Source organism: Tinamus guttatus, unplaced genomic scaffold (genome assembly GCF_059628265.1).
Source record: "Tinamus guttatus ecotype Peru unplaced genomic scaffold, ASM5962826v1 Tinamus_guttatus_pri_ptg000004l, whole genome shotgun sequence".
In the NCBI taxonomy this organism is placed as follows: domain Eukaryota; kingdom Metazoa; phylum Chordata; class Aves; order Tinamiformes; family Tinamidae; genus Tinamus; species Tinamus guttatus.
Window position 1 is genome coordinate 16,311,802 of NW_028288538.1, and position 17,540 is coordinate 16,329,341.

The following is a 17,540-nucleotide window of genomic DNA, read 5'->3' on the forward strand; positions in this document are numbered from 1 at the left end:
AACTCGAGAAAAACAGAAAACAGAGCTTGAATATCAGAGATGTAGAATATCAGAGGTTGTCTGGTCTTTCCAACAAGTCTCAGTTGATGCTTATGCCAAATAATGCAACTGGTGCTGAGCTGTGTTCTTATATCTTAGGGAAATAAAGAACTTAGATGTACTTTATTAGTGCTTTTACTCTACAAAATATTTGTAGAGTGAACTGCTAGACTGCAAAATGGAACTGTTAAACTCAACATTACTAAATCACATATTCAAAGTGTGAGCTGTAACTCATCAACTTTTCTATGCAGGTGAAACCAGTGCCTCTAAAGACAGTAGGAAGAGTTGTGTTTTGTTTTTATTTAACTTGTTTGAAGAGCTCTGTATTTTAAACAAATTGTCAGGAGGAGAGAGTGATTTTAAATAAAAGGGTCAGGACTTTGAAAAAAGCTGCATACAAAGGTTTTTTCCAGTTAGGGTATGGTTAATTTTTTAGGGGCCCAGTGATTAGGGGAATTTCCTTAGCTGCAACACTGCAGCCTTTTTCCCATGTACCAGCAGCAGTCTTGAAGCAGCCCTGCCAAGACTGTAGTATCAAATAGGTAAACATGACAGAAGACAACTGCTAGACTAGAGGTGAGCAAACCAGGGAAGTCCAAAGACTTAAAAATGGCCTTGTTGGTCAAAATTTTCAAGTGCCCAGCTACAGGATGTGCCTTTGGTTATATCAATGACTACTTAGGCTGTTCTCAGTCTGGTTATATTTTACTTTTGTTGTAGGTGGCAAAGGCAGTGTCTCACTCACTAAATAACTGTGTGAATTGTCTACCGGGACAAAAGGATGTGGATGTGGCTTTGAAGAGTATTGGAGAATCCAGCAAGAAACTGCTTGTTGATTCGGTGAGATGTCTTTTAATGTACAAATAATTTGAGAGAAATGAAAATCAAGTCTGTTAATTATTCAATAGCAAATGTGCTTTAAGTTTACTTCGTGTAAGTTTTGTATAGAAGCCGTATCTCAGGCTCACATGCTCTACTATTCATGGAGAGATCTGCATAAGTTAGATCTTAGGAAGAGCAGTGTTTAAGTTGTTTTAGACCACCATTAGTTTGTCTTTTGGAAATGCCAGCCATGCCACGATTCCACCATGAAAATTGTTACCCACTCTGTTGATCCAGTCAAAGGAATATTAGAGTGTTCAGAAAGGTGCATCTATAGTAATTTTGTACAAAGCTATAGAGTGTTATGTTTCTGTTTCACTGCATCTGTGTCACAAAAACCCATTGTGCACTGGTAATTTGCCCTGAAAGCTTTGTTTTGAACAACGTAATCTTCACCTACACGTGATCCTGCTATTCTGCAAATGAAGGAGGAATTTTATTTTGACATGTTTGTGGAAGGCCTTCAGTCAAATTGGGTCAGGACTGAGTTTGTAATCATAGAACAACTGCTGATACTCTTGCATTGTTCTGGGAAACTTGAATGAATGCTTGCTTGGAGAACAAGTTTTTTCTCTTCAATGTTCATCACTTCAGGTTTCATAGCTGAACCATAAAACAGCTGTCACCTTGTCTGTCCCTTGAAAACTTCCTCTTTGAAATCAAAGGATCAGCTGAGTTCTAGTTGTATGTTTCTCTTCCTGCTTACAGCAGGACTAAGCTCAGTGTTGTGTAGGTTTCTGGTTGAGAGCAGTGCAGATGCAGTGCTCTGTATGTGGCATGTATGGGAGCTCCTTGCTGTATTGCATTAGTGTTCTTGAGCTGCTTTGAACTCTCCAGTCATGAAGCCCTTAAAAGGCAGTTCCTGTTCTCTCATAGCTACCACCAAGTTCCAAGTCTTTCCAAGAAGCTCAGAGTGAACTGAACCAGGCTGCGGCAGATCTGAACCAGTCGGCAGGAGAAGTTGTCCATGCTACGCGGGGCCAAAGCGGAGAATTGGCTGCAGCCTCTGGAAAATTCAGTGATGATTTTGATGAATTCCTTGATGCTGGTATTGAAATGGCTGGCCAAGCGCAAGTAATTTTTGTTTGTTTGTTTATTGTGCTAACTGGGGCAAGGCCTATCTAGGGAGTATGGTACGATGTGTTAGTCTGCAAGTCTGTCCAGAAACGATGGGTAATAGATGACTGTTTCTAACATCCCTGACCTGACTCTCTGGAATAAAGAGAAATCACCTCGCTATTTCCATTTGATATGAGATACTGGAGTTTATTCCTCGTCCCACTCAGAAATGTGGCTTTATGCCCCTGTTTCCTTTTTTATTTTGAAGATGCTGCTATCTCCATATCTCAGTTGAGTGTAGGTGTACAGAATTACAGTGCTGCTGTTCGGTGGGTGATTTCAAATAACAAAGGATAGCATATATAATCAAAGGTCATGTATAAGGTGATCTAGGAGCACTTTTAGGAAAAGAAAAATCTGCAAATTGCCTGTTTTGTGCTGCTTAGTAAGAACTTGCAGAACTCGGCACAGTGGTTGCCAAAAGAAATACTAGCCAGCAGGTCTGAAAGTTGGTTACAAAGTGTCCCTATAAAGCAAATGCTTTGTAGACAGAACAGGGCTGAGAGGTCATGCAATGACTGCTGATTGCACCAGATCTTTCAGGCTCAGATCCATAAAGTGAAGTAGGCAACAAACATGAGCTGATTCTCTGAAGTTGTATAAGACTTGGAGGACTGGCTATCTCTTTAGCCACAGGCCTTAGTCTTAGAACTTTAGTTTATGAGGCTGCTCCATGAAGACAAAGGTAGATGTGAAACTGTAAAAAGCTACTTGAAAAGAGAATTCTGCTCATGGCCTTGTGGCCTTTAGGAATTTGCATATCCTGCTCACACAGTGGATTAAAACATTTCCATTATTAATGGCTGCACTTTGAGCAGAGGACGCTTCCTGTCTGTGTCCAATCCAGAACAGAAGCAATGTTGGGTGTTTTGGATGGCCCAGTGATCTAAGGAGAATGCAGCAGAGGGAAAAGCAGAATGGAAATAGAGATAAAGGCCTATCCCTGTCAACTGAGTAAAATGCAATGCCTTTACATAAGAACCTGAACAGATGGTAAAAGGAACTGACTCTTTTACAGGTTGTTGACAGAAGAATTTAGTGTCAGCTGTTTGCCATGATCATGCAGTGCTCTCCTGTAATTTTACATGGATGAGGGTCTCCATTTCAAGGAATGACTTAAAACGGATGAGTAATAGAATGTCCAAATCAATGCTTCTCAGAGCCAGGTTATAGAAACTCCTTTTTCATGGAATAAAGGAATCTCATGAGGGATCTTTCACTGCAAGTAATCTGTTAGATACAGGAGTGCTTGTGGGTTACCAGAGATGCTGGAATACAGACACTACACGCTGAATAACGTGGGCCAGTTGTGCCAGGCAGAGACACATGAGAGTCTGGACAACAAGAGCATTGTTCAGCAAGTAGTTAAATTTTCCCCTTGCTCCTTTGTGAATGCTATTATTGTTAGAAATCAAGCTCTTTGTTATGTGGGTTTCTGTTTCTGCTGTGTGAATGGAGCTAGAGGCACCTGTCTGGATGGGCAGCAGTTTGGCCAGGACCCTTCTGTGATGTGCAGAACTGACAGCTTCAGGTGGATGAACAAACTGGGTTTCCAAAGCAACTCAGGAAATTTTAGCACTCTCCCTTTATTGCAAACTCTGCAGTTATTGTTATGTTGCTGTGGCTTTCCAGACCAAAGAGGACCAGATACAAGTGATAGGTAACCTCAAGAACATCTCTATGGCTTCCAGCAAGCTGTTACTGGCTGCCAAGTCTCTCTCTGTTGACCCTGGAGCTCCTAATGCCAAGAATCTCTTAGCAGCAGCTGCAAGGTAAAGATGTGTTGCTTGCTTTAGGTTTTCTTAAGGTGTTTGCTTTACAAATTACCTCTGCAATATTTATAATGTATTTATGTTTTCTTTTGATACTGACAGGTAAATGTGTGTTTGGAACCACTACTACTTTTAAATTAAATTGGATACCAGGAAAGTTCCTTATTTTTGCAATAGCTTCCTATCTGGCTTAACTTATTATACTCTGTATAAATAAACATCAGATGAAGATTTGCTATGTTTTTTTGAAAGGGACGGCTTCTGTTTCTTCTTCACCCTAGTGCTTTGTCTATTTTTTTCCCCTTTATGTGTTCTGATAATGCAGTATAAAATACTAGTGCAATACTAGCCTTTCACTTCCAAACATAGAAAAAAATTGAATAATTTTCTTATATATGTTGTGCTTAAAAATCATGTTGTGATTACTTTTTGCCAACAGTGTGTGCGTCCTGCTTGATCCTGCTTTGAAAGGTTTAGGTGCTATGTTTATTTGGAGAAAGATACTCTCTAAGGATTTTGTCAAGCATGCCCTGAATCTCATTCCAAGAGCCCTGTTTCTCAGCCAGGATACCTTGGGTTTATTTGAAAAAATATGACCTCATTAATATATTTGTGTATGTGTAACTGAATAGTTCTTTACTTCACTTTCTCAAATCCTTTTCATGATTCCTTTTTTAACAAAAGGAACTATTTACTCATTTATCAAAGCCTTTAAATGTTAAAATATCAAACCAGAAGAGGACATTAAAGGACAGCTAGGCATTCACACCTAGAAATCTCAACATTTAAATAGATGTACATTTGAGATGAGATTTGTATGTCACCTGTAAAACTGTCATTGAAAATGTTATTCCTCAACAAAGATTGGCCTGGAGTGTAAGAGAAGACCTACTTCCTTAAAGGTTATGCAGCTGATGGCCATTTAGTCTGTAATCATCCCTCTTTTAGGAAGAAATATTTGTTTAATAAATACATTCTTCTAATAAATGGTCATTTGATAAAATATGCTACTCAATTTGTCTAATAAGAAAAAAACGTATTCAGACATCCCTGTTTTCTCTCCCCAAGTAAGCAGGTTTCTAGCAAAAAATCTAAGTGTTCAAAGGTGCATTGCTTGAAATGAAGGCATTGCCTTAGCTGTGTCGTGGGGCCAGCCCAGGCTGCTGCGGATTCCTGCGCTCCATGCGGAGCCCCCCGTTGCTCCGGAGCCTGAAGGAAGGTTGTGTCTCCAGCACAGCTGGTTGCTGCGAGTGTCTGCCAGGCTGCTGTCAGTCCAGAGACACGTTTAGTAGGAATGAGGCTCCTGGGGACATCCTTGAGGTCTTCCCTTCTGCCACAGTGCTCAGGCGTGCGTGCACATCCGCATGTGAGTTATGTGGCCAATAGATAACAAAGAAAAATAGTTACTGCCTCACTTCTGTGTGCGTGCGTAAGACACTAACGAGAACCTTCATCTCCCTTCTGAAGTCCTCTGTGTGCCGCAAATGCAGCGGTTCTGAAGAGCCTGGCAAGGCTCTGCTCTGAGATGCTCAGGGTCAAGTATTTTTATACTCTTTTCTGAGAAAATTTTAAAAAGCTGTCCCGCTTCCTCTGCGTCTCTTATGCAGAGGTTTATCTTCTCATTTTTCTATAATCTTTTATTGGGTTGTGATTAATCTTCTTGTCTTGTCTTCTTCCCCTCTGCACTGCAATTTTAATTGAGGGTCTTGCCCTTTTCAGCAGTCCTACCCATTTCTCCTTCTAGAGCCCTTATTGCTGACCTCTAAAAATCTGCAGTACAGATCCAAGTTTTGTTATTTGAGGAAAACAAATGTGGTTTTTGGAATCCTAGCAGTCTCTCTTACTCTTGGGGAGGGTGTTTTGGAGTCAGCTTCTGTATTCTACTGCTTCCAAATATTGAGGGGGGAAAAAAAGTGCACATCAGGTTAATTCAGGTACCTGCTGAATAGTAATATTCATGAGACTAATTTGTGTTTTCTGCAGAGCTGACAACTCAAGCCAATTATCAGCTATTTTCATCATTAATATTCTCTGAGGCAGCTTGCATTTTCTGCCTTTGGTAAAAATCAACAGAGAACAAGATAATTTTGCATTAAATTTCTCTGGAAGTTGGCAGAAGAGCTAGATTCTCTCATCTCTTAATAATTCTAAATGCTATGAAAATTTTCTAATGCCTGGAAATCACCATGAGGTTTGGGAGAGCCAGAATCCATCCTGTGCATTGGTGGTATGTTGAAGCCATGTGCTGTGGAGAAGCATAGCCAGATCTAAGGGCTTTTGCTGGGTTATTGCATCTTCAAATTTGATTCACTGTGAGTCAAGTGCAGTAAGACTCAAAAAGGTGCTGGTGGCACCTTTTAAGTGATGGAGGGAGGTTAAAATCATCAGAAGATGGTCCAGACTTTGCACAAAGATGTGCCTGCTGCTTAGAGGCAAGAAAAATGGGCCTTAGAACAAAATAGCAACCTGTTCTGCCATGCTTGGCATTAAGTGAGAAAGGTTCCAGAATGTCTGAACAAGGTGTCTCATACATGAAACTTACGTTTTTTTTTTTTTCTGGAAGGATTAGGTGATGTAAGTGGGTGTGCTTGAAGATTTTGGGGTTTTTTGTTTGTTTTGTTTTGTTGTTTTTAAACCAGTAATCTGGTATTGCATTGGTCTTCGATTCTGTGTATATAGCAACTTTACAATGCTCCATCTATTTAAAATTAAATATTAATAGGAAAATATATTTGCTTTGGGGTGTAGAAGAGAAATTGTAATTGAGAAACCATCCCATATACTTTGAGTCTTTCCCCATTACTACCTAAACTATTAGTAATACAAAAGCCCTCTGTGTATGCAGAATATGTCAGACAAGACACAGCACCTCATGAAAAGGTTATATAATATTCCTCTACTTTCAGGCAGTTTGAGCATAAAAGACACTAAAAGAAATAATCATTATGTTCTTTGCTGCTAGTTAATAAATCATTTGGTTGATATCAGACCAGAAGAAATTGAATATTCTTGATGTCATAAATATCATTTTAGCTAGTAAGTTATATGACTGGACTACACAAGTATTGCTCTGAGATTAAGCTTGTTTGTTACATACTAAGTAGTAATTTCTAGTAGTATTTTTTTATTATTTATTTATTTATTTATTTATTTATTTATTTTTTAGCACTGAGGGGTTAGGTTTTCAGGTGTAGATCATTATCAAACACCGCAATGAGGGTTAGGTTTTCTTTTGTGCTTTTCCTGTAAGGGTTATGAAGGAGGAGATCTTCACTTCAGTAATTATGGATCACTAATAGAAAAGTAAAGTATCAGAGCTTGAAAGCTTACTGCAGCAGACAGTTAGTGAGATAAAAGCTGAAATAAATTGCTTAACTTCAAAAATACCTTTCTTTTTCCTCCACCCTCCTCAGAGCCGTCACTGAGAGTATAAACCAGCTCATCACCCTGTGCACCCAGCAAGCACCCGGGCAGAAGGAATGTGACAACGCGCTCCGGGAACTAGAGGTACTTCTGTTTCAAAAGTTCTAGTGAATTAAAATGGACCAAAGATGGGCTTTTCCCCGTCTGTTTTCATTGTCTGATTAGCTGTTGTCATTTTCTTCTTGCTTAGTATCTATGTCAGAAGTTTTATTTTGCATACAAGTTAGGCATAAAAAAATCTCTGAAAATCTTGTGGTTTTGGCTGGAAGATATTGCGCTGCTCTGTCCTCATCTATTCTCTTCAAAATATATTGTTATTCGCACTTACTGTTAATTAAAAAGGAAAGGAGGAGGATGGACATTTGAGGACTGGCAATGCACTGGAGAGTGCTCCAATGTCTTGAATGATTTTCTGCTTATAGCATCTTGTCAATGCCCTCTGACTCCACGATAGTGTTTATCACATTTTATCCTGCCACTCCTGTGTCTTTCTCATTTCATTTTTTGCCCTATGTTCATTTTGTGACAGCCACGCTGATGTGAAGTATCTGTCAGTATAGTATTTACAAGTTCAGTTCTGGTGAGGGATGAGCCTGCTTGGCTGGTTGGATAGAGGGGGTAGCAGGTTCTCCTGTGCTTCTGAGGTTTTGCCTCTCAATAGACTGCTGCTTAGCATAATGGGAAGTAGCATCTTTAAACTCAATGCTTGGTATTTACTCTCAGGTCTAAACATCAAAAAGTGACTTGCATGTTTACTTCACCATGAATGAAGTGTTGTCCCCTAATAGTGTTGGGTAAGTGTTCAGTTAGAAAAACAGCTATTTGGGTCTTTGAATTAGTCAATGCTACCTGTCACAAAGGAATGAGTGTGAAGGGGCAGATATTGCAGAAGGAAGGGTAAGGTCCAGCTCATGAATTGTGGCACAGCTTTCTGCATGTTTGTTTAATACTGACTGTTGCTTTAAAATGTTTAAGAATTTTTAACTGCCTTTATTCCATCTTTGTTTCTTCATGCCAAAATGAATCTGTCACCTAGCCTTATATGCTGGCAGTCCTGGTTGAAACCAAGCTTCTTGGATGGTTCTGTTAGAAATGCCAGGTTTCTGTCTAGCCTGTGAACCTGTGCTGGCAATTTCCTCCTCATGGAGCTACTGGGGTTGCACTGGCTCACCAGCAAGGTCAGCCCTAATGGCAGCTCTCAGTGAAGTCACAGCTGCGCTCAGCCCCGTTGGCACCAAAGAGCCCTTTGGTGGAGCAGGGCCGGGTTTTGCCACCCTCGCGAGGCACCTTTCTGCCTGCTCAGAGATTGCATCCTGTGCACGAGAGGAAATAAAAACACGTCCAAGTTGCAGATCCCCAAGGCTTGATGTTCATGCTTAGCAAAATGTCTTCAGTAAATAATCAAGTATCAAACAGAAAGTCAAATGGTTTTATGCATTTCATGTCGACAAGAAGCATGCCCTTTTTTTTTTTTTTCTTCTTTTTTTTCTGATAGAAGAGAGGAGAGACAGGGCTGTCAAAATGAATTTGATGGGGAGGTTCAGTAATTCCAAATATCCTACTGTGTCTCAGGGCCAGGAGATTTGGAACTGGCATGCTTTAATGGAGGTTAAGGAAGTTAAATCCAGTTATGTGCTTTTAATTCAGAAGGAAGGTGTAGTTAATATTCTTTTAAAATCAAGTCAGTAGAAAGGAGTGATACTTATATTAGATTTCAGTCCTTTGTGCATCGTAGAATATATGTTCTAGTAGTTTGCTGTTCTGGAATGTGCCTATTTGCAAATACTCAGCAAGTATTTCTTGGAGTATTTTCCGAAATACCGGGCTTGTTAGTATCTCCATAAGTACTGGTGCAGCACTAGGTCCTCAAGTGAACATGGTGACACCTGGACAAGAGTATATGTGCTGACAGGGGCAGGTGTAGCCTTTTCTCCTTCTCTTCTCTCATCTTGTAGTAACCCTGTCCTGTTTATGTAGCATTAAAGAGCTCTCAGGCAGTTTGTTTCTGCCCTTTGGCATGGAAAGGGTAGCAAGGACATTTCAGTGCATTCCAGGATAATTTGGGCTTTTTTGAACATGAGTCTAACTCTTCAACCCAAATAGTTTTTGAGCTGTGCCTAGGAGCTTTGTTGGGCTGCTGTGGCCTTGTCTGCAGACTCTGCAAAGGTGCTTTGATTTGAGAGGACCTTCGTGTCTGGTCCCCAGGGAATCCAGGGACTTCCTGTGTGGTTCAGCGACCTACAGTTTCCCAGAACTTCACCTGAAAGAATTAACAATGGTGCTGGAGGAGCAGCAACTGTATTTTAACTGGCAGTTTAAAACTGGGCTGGGTTGTGTTTTCCTGTGCCCTTTCCTTGCATTTGGAGGGCTTCAATCTCCAGCATAGTGTAAATGTTGCTGGGACATCCCTTGTTTACAAGCTATTACGTAAGGATGAAGCAGTGAAGAGCTGTGGCAAAATCTGAGATCTGAGAAGCAGATGGGAAGCAACTGGACACTGTTTGCGAGATATGACCTCTTCCTCATATCTCCTTGTTCTTACAGTATCTTACTTGCTGGAAGACTCCAAAGTAAAATCTTTTTCGCCTGATATTTGGTGAGCTTTATTTCTCTGCGCTTGGAAAAAGTCTCTTTGCATTTTCTTTAAGCGTAGAAGTCTGCTCTGTTTTGCAGCTTTCCACATTCTTGTTTATCTAAATGCCAGGATTCTTCTCAGCAATTATATGACCTAATTTTACTTTGGGATTTGATTCACTTCACCTCAGAAAAAGGCATTAAATTTGTACCTTTACCTTTTTGGCAGAGGGAGCTGTGTGAGTGGCTGGTGCTGACAGCAGGGAGAGGCAGGCAGATGGAGTCCTGGAGTTTGCCTTGGGAGTTCTGCGTGTCTCTAGGCAGCACTCAACAAAAGGGGCCAGGTGGTTTTTTATCGTTTCTGCCTCTGTTTATAACATTTTAATTCTTGCTGCAAATATGTATTAGGCTGTTCAGAACTGGCACAAAATCAAGTTTCTCATGTCAGCCAATCTTCACCAGTTGACTCTGTGTCACTCGACAACAGTGTAAACCACATTAGCTTAGACATTGGTGAAAAATGTTTTCCAACAGGTTTATACCCCACAAATAAATGGTTACTGGAGTCCAGTTGATTTAACTATAGCATTTCATTTATAGCACCTTGCTTTCTGTGTCTGCTCTCAGTGACTGGACAGTTTGCTTGCTGATACGTGTTCATTTGTAGGAAAGAGTTCACTGTCGTCATCGAGGCGTTTGTGACTGTATGGGTAATTTGATGAGTTCTGTGTTTTAGGCTCTGGTAATAATTGAGGCATTTTTTCTTTTCAGACAGTTAAGGGAATGCTGGATAATCCCAATGAACCTGTGAGCGACCTCTCATATTTTGATTGTATTGAGGGTGTAATGGAAAACTCCAAGGTAATTTCCTTTCCCTCCTCCTGTGCCAACTTTGAAGTACATTCTCATTGTTTGGAGTTTGCATATGCATGCAAAACACGTTGGAAGCCCAGCACGGTGTGTTTAGACAGCATGCTCTGTTCCTTAGGAAAACTCAGCCCAAGATGGATCTCTAATGGATCTCTCTTAATTTGTTTGCTTGGGAGGGCTCTTTGTCTTGGTAACATGCTTTCTGGCAGAGCTTTCCCCCATCACACACTGTGTCCTACTGTCACGATATGTTTTGACTACAGCCATGTTAGAAATGCCCGACGTGTAGATGGGAGCCTTGGCAATGAAATATCATTGTATTCTTTGTGAAACAGCTTGGAGAAAGTCTGAGCAGTCCAGATATTTCAGCACACTAGCAGATTTCCGTGAAATATGTTATGCTATTTTTAAACAGTGCCATACATCTTACTTTGAAGCTTTGCTTTTGGTTTCTTTATTATTCAGTGTGTTGGAGTTGTCTCAAATTCTTCCTTTCCTTCTCTAATACGAAAAGAATGCTTAGTGCATGAGAATATGCCTGTCATCTTGTTTTGGTGCCATACTGCAGTCAGACTATTTTTTTTTGAGGAAAGAAAAGAGCATTCAGTGAGAAGATACTTCAAAATTTAACGTGCTTTCTAATTTTCAGATGGTTCCAGCAAACTAGATGCAGCTTATTTTTTATTGAGTTTCATTGAGTTTGGGGGCAAAGCAGATCCAGGATGTGTTGAAAGCTGTCAGTGCTCTGCAGATAAGCAGTATGCCTGATTTTTGCATAACAGCAGTACTAGTGAGTACTTTCTCTACCCTCGTGCCTGGCTAATCTGTAACTGTATTTATGCTTGGCACTTTGATGCAGTTTTGATCTGCATATATTATCCTTAACTCCACATGGAGCTATCTGCCTGATTTAGTAACCGTGTCACTTGGCTAAAATTTCCGGAAGCCAAGGCAAATAGGCTTGTGGACCAGAAGTAGCTCCAGGACCAAAAATCACTTGCCCTTGACCTAGAGAAAGGCTTATTGTGCAATTTACTTTGCTTTTTACTTTCTGAGGTTCTTGGAGAATCAATGGCAGGCATTTCCCAGAATGCCAAGACTGGGGATCTTTTAGTCTTTGGCGAATGCGTTGGGGTTGCATCAAAAGCTCTTTGTGGTCTTACAGAGGCAGCAGCTCAGGTAAGCTACTGAAATCTGTAAAGTAAGTATATATATTTGATATATATGTTTATCCTGCTTGTATCATGTTAAGGATTATGTGTGGTGAGAAGTGCAGGAAGGAGGCTATTGGGTTTTTTTTAAGATATGAAGCAGAGTAATGAAGAGAAGTAAAATTTGTTTTCTGCTTAAGTTTGACCAAGTTTGACTTAAGTTTGACCCACTCCCAACTGGGTCTAATCCAGTAACTAAATATTTGATGGTAGTTATCAGCAAAGCTCTTTCTGGGCTATCCTAGCGGAAAATAACTTTTCTGGGGATACCAGCTGCCTAAAGAAACAGTGGGCAATTCTGTTTCAGCTAATCAGATTTCACAACTTTAACTGCTATCATGCTTGTTCTCAGAGGATTCTGGGCATTTACTACCAGAAATATTTTAATAGTACTTTTCAGTATGACTTCTTGAAAATCTTTGGCTATGTGCAATGACACATGGCAGGCTTAGCAAAGATTTGAGGTGGATATAACCATTCTTAATATTTTTTCTTCCTTTCTCCGTTTCTAGGCTGCTTACTTGGTTGGCATTTCAGATCCCAACAGTCAGGCTGGTCAGCAGGGCCTGGTTGACCCAATTCAATTTGCCAGAGCAAATCAAGCAATCCAGATGGCTTGCCAGAACTTGGTGGATCCAGCAAGCAGCCCATCACAGGTAATTCAAGAGGGCTACAGTGAGGCCTTCGCTCTTAGGGGAGCTTCGTGTCAGTGAACCAAGCAAAGGGAGACTAGGTTTGAAACTGTTCCATGGCCTTGAACTGAGATTTTCCACAGCTAGACTATAGCAACTATCACGCTCCCTCTGACTGTCCCATGCCTCTTTTGTACCATGTGTGTTTACAGGTATTATCAGCTGCCACAATCGTGGCCAAACATACCTCTGCGCTGTGCAATGCTTGTCGGATTGCTTCGTCCAAGACGGCGAATCCTGTTGCCAAGAGACACTTCGTGCAGTCTGCCAAGGAAGTTGCAAACAGTACTGCCAACCTGGTTAAAACCATCAAGGTACACAGGTGTTCTAGTTGTGCTCCATTCTTTGTTTTGGGGGTGTTATTTTTGTTTTGTGTTGTTTTCTGTTGAGACAGAATCAGAATGGTTAACAGTGTCTTTTTACCCATTGTGGAATGAATTTAAAAACCAACAAAATTATAATATTTTCCATTTCAGACCTTCAAAAACAATCAGTGGTGTAACTGCCCCCGCTCAGAATGGGTGTAGTCAAAATGGAAAGAATCAGGCCGTGCTAATAGCAGGAGAGGCAGCCAGCCCATGGAGTGTAAGACAATGTTGTGCCAATATAGCTTGATGAGCCTGCAACTGAAGACTCTTTAGTGGTGCTTCTACATGCTGAAACGGCCACTTTAACATCAGTTTGATTGCTCAGTACGGAGAGTTTATGGAGCTATTTCTGACAGCTTTACCATATTTATCAGTCAAAACAGACCAGAAGTGGCTTTAAATTACTGCTGTTTAATATATTCTTTTTAATGGTGATCTTTTATTTCCCATATGCCTGCCTGCATTCTGGTAGGACAAGGTTTTTCTCTTGCAAGCAATAATGATATTTTCAAAGGCACGCAAAACTAAGAAATCTGAATCTCTCTGCATATCATTAGCTGATCTGCCACAACATTCTTTAAAATAGCTGTGCTATTTGGACAGGAAAGATCTGTTTTGATGCTATACGAAGGTCCCTCATATTGCAGTCTTTCCGATGAGATTATGGAAGAGATTAGCTCACTTGTGTGAAAATGAGACTAGAAAGTTAACAGTCTAGCCTAAAAAACTAAACCTACAAGAAAGAATCAGTTTGCCAGCCGCCTCAGCTCCTTGGAGTGTGAGGTATCGAGACGTGATTTATGAGAGTTATCAGAGTCCAATTATTTTAAATGTTTATTTAGTCTTGTGTAACAGGGCAGCTGTTTTAAGTTTGAGGTCAATAATCATCTGAGTAAAGAAACAGGCAGTTAAGTAAGGAAATGCTTTTCAGCATCTGGAGGAACTTTCCATTCTCAAATGTTATAAACATACAGCATTTTAAAAATTTAAAGAATTCCTTCAGTTTTCTAAAGCAGCCTGTTCAGAGCTTAATTCTGACTTCCTTTCTAGGCTCTAGATGGTGACTTCTCTGAAGATAATCGCAACAAGTGCAGAATTGCTACTGCCCCCTTGATTGAGGCTGTGGAAAATCTGACAGCATTTGCTTCAAATCCAGAATTTGTCAGTATACCTGCACAGATCAGTACTGAGGTAGGCAGGTGTTGTCCTTCCACATCCAAAAAGTTTAAAAGCATTGAAATTGCATGTGTGTGCATCTGTGTGTAAAATAGCCTGAAATCTTTATTAGGATTTGGTAGTCCCATGATTTGGAGTGTTTTCTATGAAACCTAGTTTGAAACTGCTCGTCTTGCTTCACTCGTTGCAGGGATCACGAGCCCAGGAGCCAATTCTAGTTTCTGCTAAAACCATGTTGGAGAGTTCCTCTTTACTGATCAAAACGGCTCGTTCTCTGGCTATCAATCCCAAAGACCCTCCGACGTGGTCCGTGCTAGCTGGTCATTCCCACACTGTCTCCGATTCCATCAAGAGTCTCATCACCTCCATCAGGTATGCCTCTGTAGCAAGCGTTTTTTTGTATCCGTGTTTAAGTTGCAGTAGATGAACAGCTGATTCAATAAAGGGAAAATAAATAATAGTACCATATTGCCCATACTGCTTTGTTGGTTTGCTTGCTTTCCCAACTAATGGGAATTAGTTATGTTCGGTGATACACAAGGTCTCACCAGTTACACTGAGTGTTTAATCAGAATCGAGGACTGTACAGTTCTGTGGTGTAAGATGGTTTTTGATTGTGTTCTCTTCTCCTTCCCTACTCCCTTCCTTTTTGTTTCAGTTTAAAGCTAAACTTACCAATATCTAGAATGTGGGAGAGTAAATTTAGGTCATATACCATATAAAATAACTTTGCTACCTTATTCTTTACTATGTTTTTCTCTGTTTAGTTAAAAGAATACTGTTGCAAAATGTGAATATTTCTGAAGACCACACTGTGTGTCTCCTCATTCAATTTTTTTTGTTGCTTATTCAACCTCCTAATATAAATCAACTCAAAATGTTATGAAAACAATGCACTAAAAGCTGTTAGGGTTTCATTAGCTTTGATAATGATTATCAAAGCAACTGCATGTCAGGACCAATTATCCAAAAACTAATTCTCTTAGAAGATACCAGGGACTGAGGGTGAAATAAAATCCCTAAGGATTTGTCTTCTGAGAAACTCTGTCACACAGTGTGGGATATTTTCTCTGTCTCACAGTATGGGATACTTTTTTTCCTGACATCTCTATTGCTCTTTTATTCCGACCTGCTTTGTGGCTGATCTCTTGACCATCCTGAGGAGGTTGGGACGTGTGGGGTCTTTTTATTGTTTGCTTCTTTGTTTTCTCCCAAGACGGTTAACTTGATCGCATAATCCTTGGAGACAGCTGATATTTTCTTCACTCCCTTTTTCTCCAAGCCTAGCACTGATTTTTGCAGAGGGTTTGGAGTCTTCCATGTGTGTCCAGGTACCCGCAGTCCCGCAGCACTGACGCTGCTCCGCGCTGCCCTCCTGCTCCTGCTTTGCGTAGGGTCGGTTCAGGAGCCGTGGAAGGGGCCGGCCACCTTCCCTGCACGCTGAAATTGCCCCTCTGTTCTAGGGACAAGGCCCCAGGCCAACGGGAATGCGATTACTCCATCGACGGGATCAACAGATGCATCCGGGACATTGAGCAGGCCTCGCTGGCCGCTGTCAGCCAGAACCTGGCCACCAGGGACGACATCTCCGTTGAAGTAAGGGACGTGGCCCCGCGGCCGGCGGAGCGGATTCTGCCGCTTTCCTCTCCAGCGACAGCTCTAGGGCACAAACAGGCTCTCTGACCACTTCCCAGGCAAAGCACCTTGCTTTGGGAAACAAAAGCTGCTGCTAGGAGGGTTTCTCTGGTCAGTTCTGTGCAGCTAACGCAGGCTGTAGATGAGAGCCACGCTGGGAAGGAGGTAGCTGGGAGCTAGAAATGTTTACACTCTAGTTTTGTCTTGGCTTTTTCCAAAGTGAAAAGTGAAGCTTCCTGAAAATGGCGGAGGGGAGAAAAGATTCTCAGGTGCAGGAGAGACTAATGAACAAGAAAACCATAAGCAGAGTAGGAGAGATTGTTTTCTTAACAATTTATGAGAAGATTTAATGTTGTAGCTCCTCAGAGCAGGCCTAATGACACTACTCTAAAATTATTTTGCTTCATTAGGAAAAAAAAAAAGTGTTCTTCAATGAATTGCTGTAATTTAGAAAGCAGAAATGGTAAAGCAGAAAGAGCAATGCAAAGATAAGAAATCTGTAAGTGTTGAATATATTCATGAGCAAAAAGCTACTGTAGTTACTTGTAGCAGGTACTGAGCATTTTAATAAATGATAGTTCTAATGAGAAAATTTTCTTAAAATATTAACAGTAGTCTTTTTTTCCTCATACATGAAGAAGCTATAGTCATCAGGAGAAAATTATCTCAAATTACTAGCAGGAAAGTTGGAATGAAACTCCTTCATTATTTTGCCTTTTCTTTTTTTCCAATACTTTGTGTAAATATTCCAGTATTTTCTCTTCTCTAGTGGAAAGAGTCAGCTGAGGCCACTTAGTGCTGTTTAATACATATTTGTGGATTTGTTAGGGGGATTTGGCTTTTAAATTGATGTCCAAGTTCTGATTGCTATTCCAAAGTGGTCAAATGTCTCTTTCCATGTTAACACAGAGTGAGAGGGTTAGGGAGAATGCAGTCCTCAAAGATTCCAGAATCACTTGCCAAATACAGAGATGACATTTTTAAATTCCAAACACCACCTACCTGTCGCTGTGGCTGCCTTTTCTCACGTGGCTGACAAATGTTTCATGTTTCCCTGGCTTAGATTTCCAGGACTGCACAGGAATTGGGATGTTTTTCAAGTTAATCTGTTACTTGAAGTCTGGTGATTTAAGTTTCAGTGTTTTTTTAATTTTTATTAATAGCTATTTTTTTTGTTCAATAAATGAACTCTTGAGCTCTTGTTGATGTATGTTCATAGGAAAATCAGCACCAGTCCCTGTCTGGTGGGAACTTAGGCTAATTCTGTGCTACTTCAGCTTTCCCCTGTCGCAGTAATGGCCATTAGGGCAGAGTGCCTGTGAACAGCGAGCAACTGGAGGGCAGATTGTGTTTGGTATTCAGTGTTTTTTTGTTCTGGTGCTTCTTGAAGTCACATCCATATTTATGTATTCCAGTGGTTTATTTGGGCTGTAATACTGCATATTAGAAACATCTTAGACTAAATGAAATGATACAAAATAAGTTACCACAGAAAATGTTTAATGCATGTAGTGCTTTTCTACTTCAATCATTTCATTCTGGACATAGTGCTGTTCTGCAACAAGCACTAATTAAGGTACTAAGCTATTTATAAAGCAGTATATAAATACAACCAAGTGCCAGAAAACTTCTCCCCTCCTGCTCCACAGCCTTCCCTTGCAGGAGAATGCGCTAAATCCTGGCTGCCACGACATTAACTTCCTTTGGATTAAAAGCCAGTATTTATATGAAAACAGGCCCAATGTTCTGCTTTCCTTATCCCTGTGTCCCTCAGAC

General features: G+C 40.6%; 1 protein-coding gene across 2 annotated transcripts in view; it reads left to right on the top strand.

Moving 5' to 3' along the window:
• Positions 1-17,540, top strand: part of TLN2 (talin 2) — a 98,858-nt gene that overhangs the window by 37,382 nt on the left and 43,936 nt on the right. For both annotated transcript variants that reach the window (XM_088519868.1, XM_088519876.1), the window contains exons 27-37: positions 763-882; positions 1,801-1,998; positions 3,676-3,815; positions 7,229-7,322; positions 10,584-10,673; positions 11,739-11,861; positions 12,406-12,549; positions 12,738-12,899; positions 14,004-14,144; positions 14,320-14,501; positions 15,593-15,725. In XM_088519868.1, the coding sequence (XP_088375994.1) occupies positions 763-882; positions 1,801-1,998; positions 3,676-3,815; positions 7,229-7,322; positions 10,584-10,673; positions 11,739-11,861; positions 12,406-12,549; positions 12,738-12,899; positions 14,004-14,144; positions 14,320-14,501; positions 15,593-15,725 (1,527 nt within the window). The remainder of the gene's footprint in view (positions 1-762; positions 883-1,800; positions 1,999-3,675; positions 3,816-7,228; positions 7,323-10,583; positions 10,674-11,738; positions 11,862-12,405; positions 12,550-12,737; positions 12,900-14,003; positions 14,145-14,319; positions 14,502-15,592; positions 15,726-17,540) is intronic.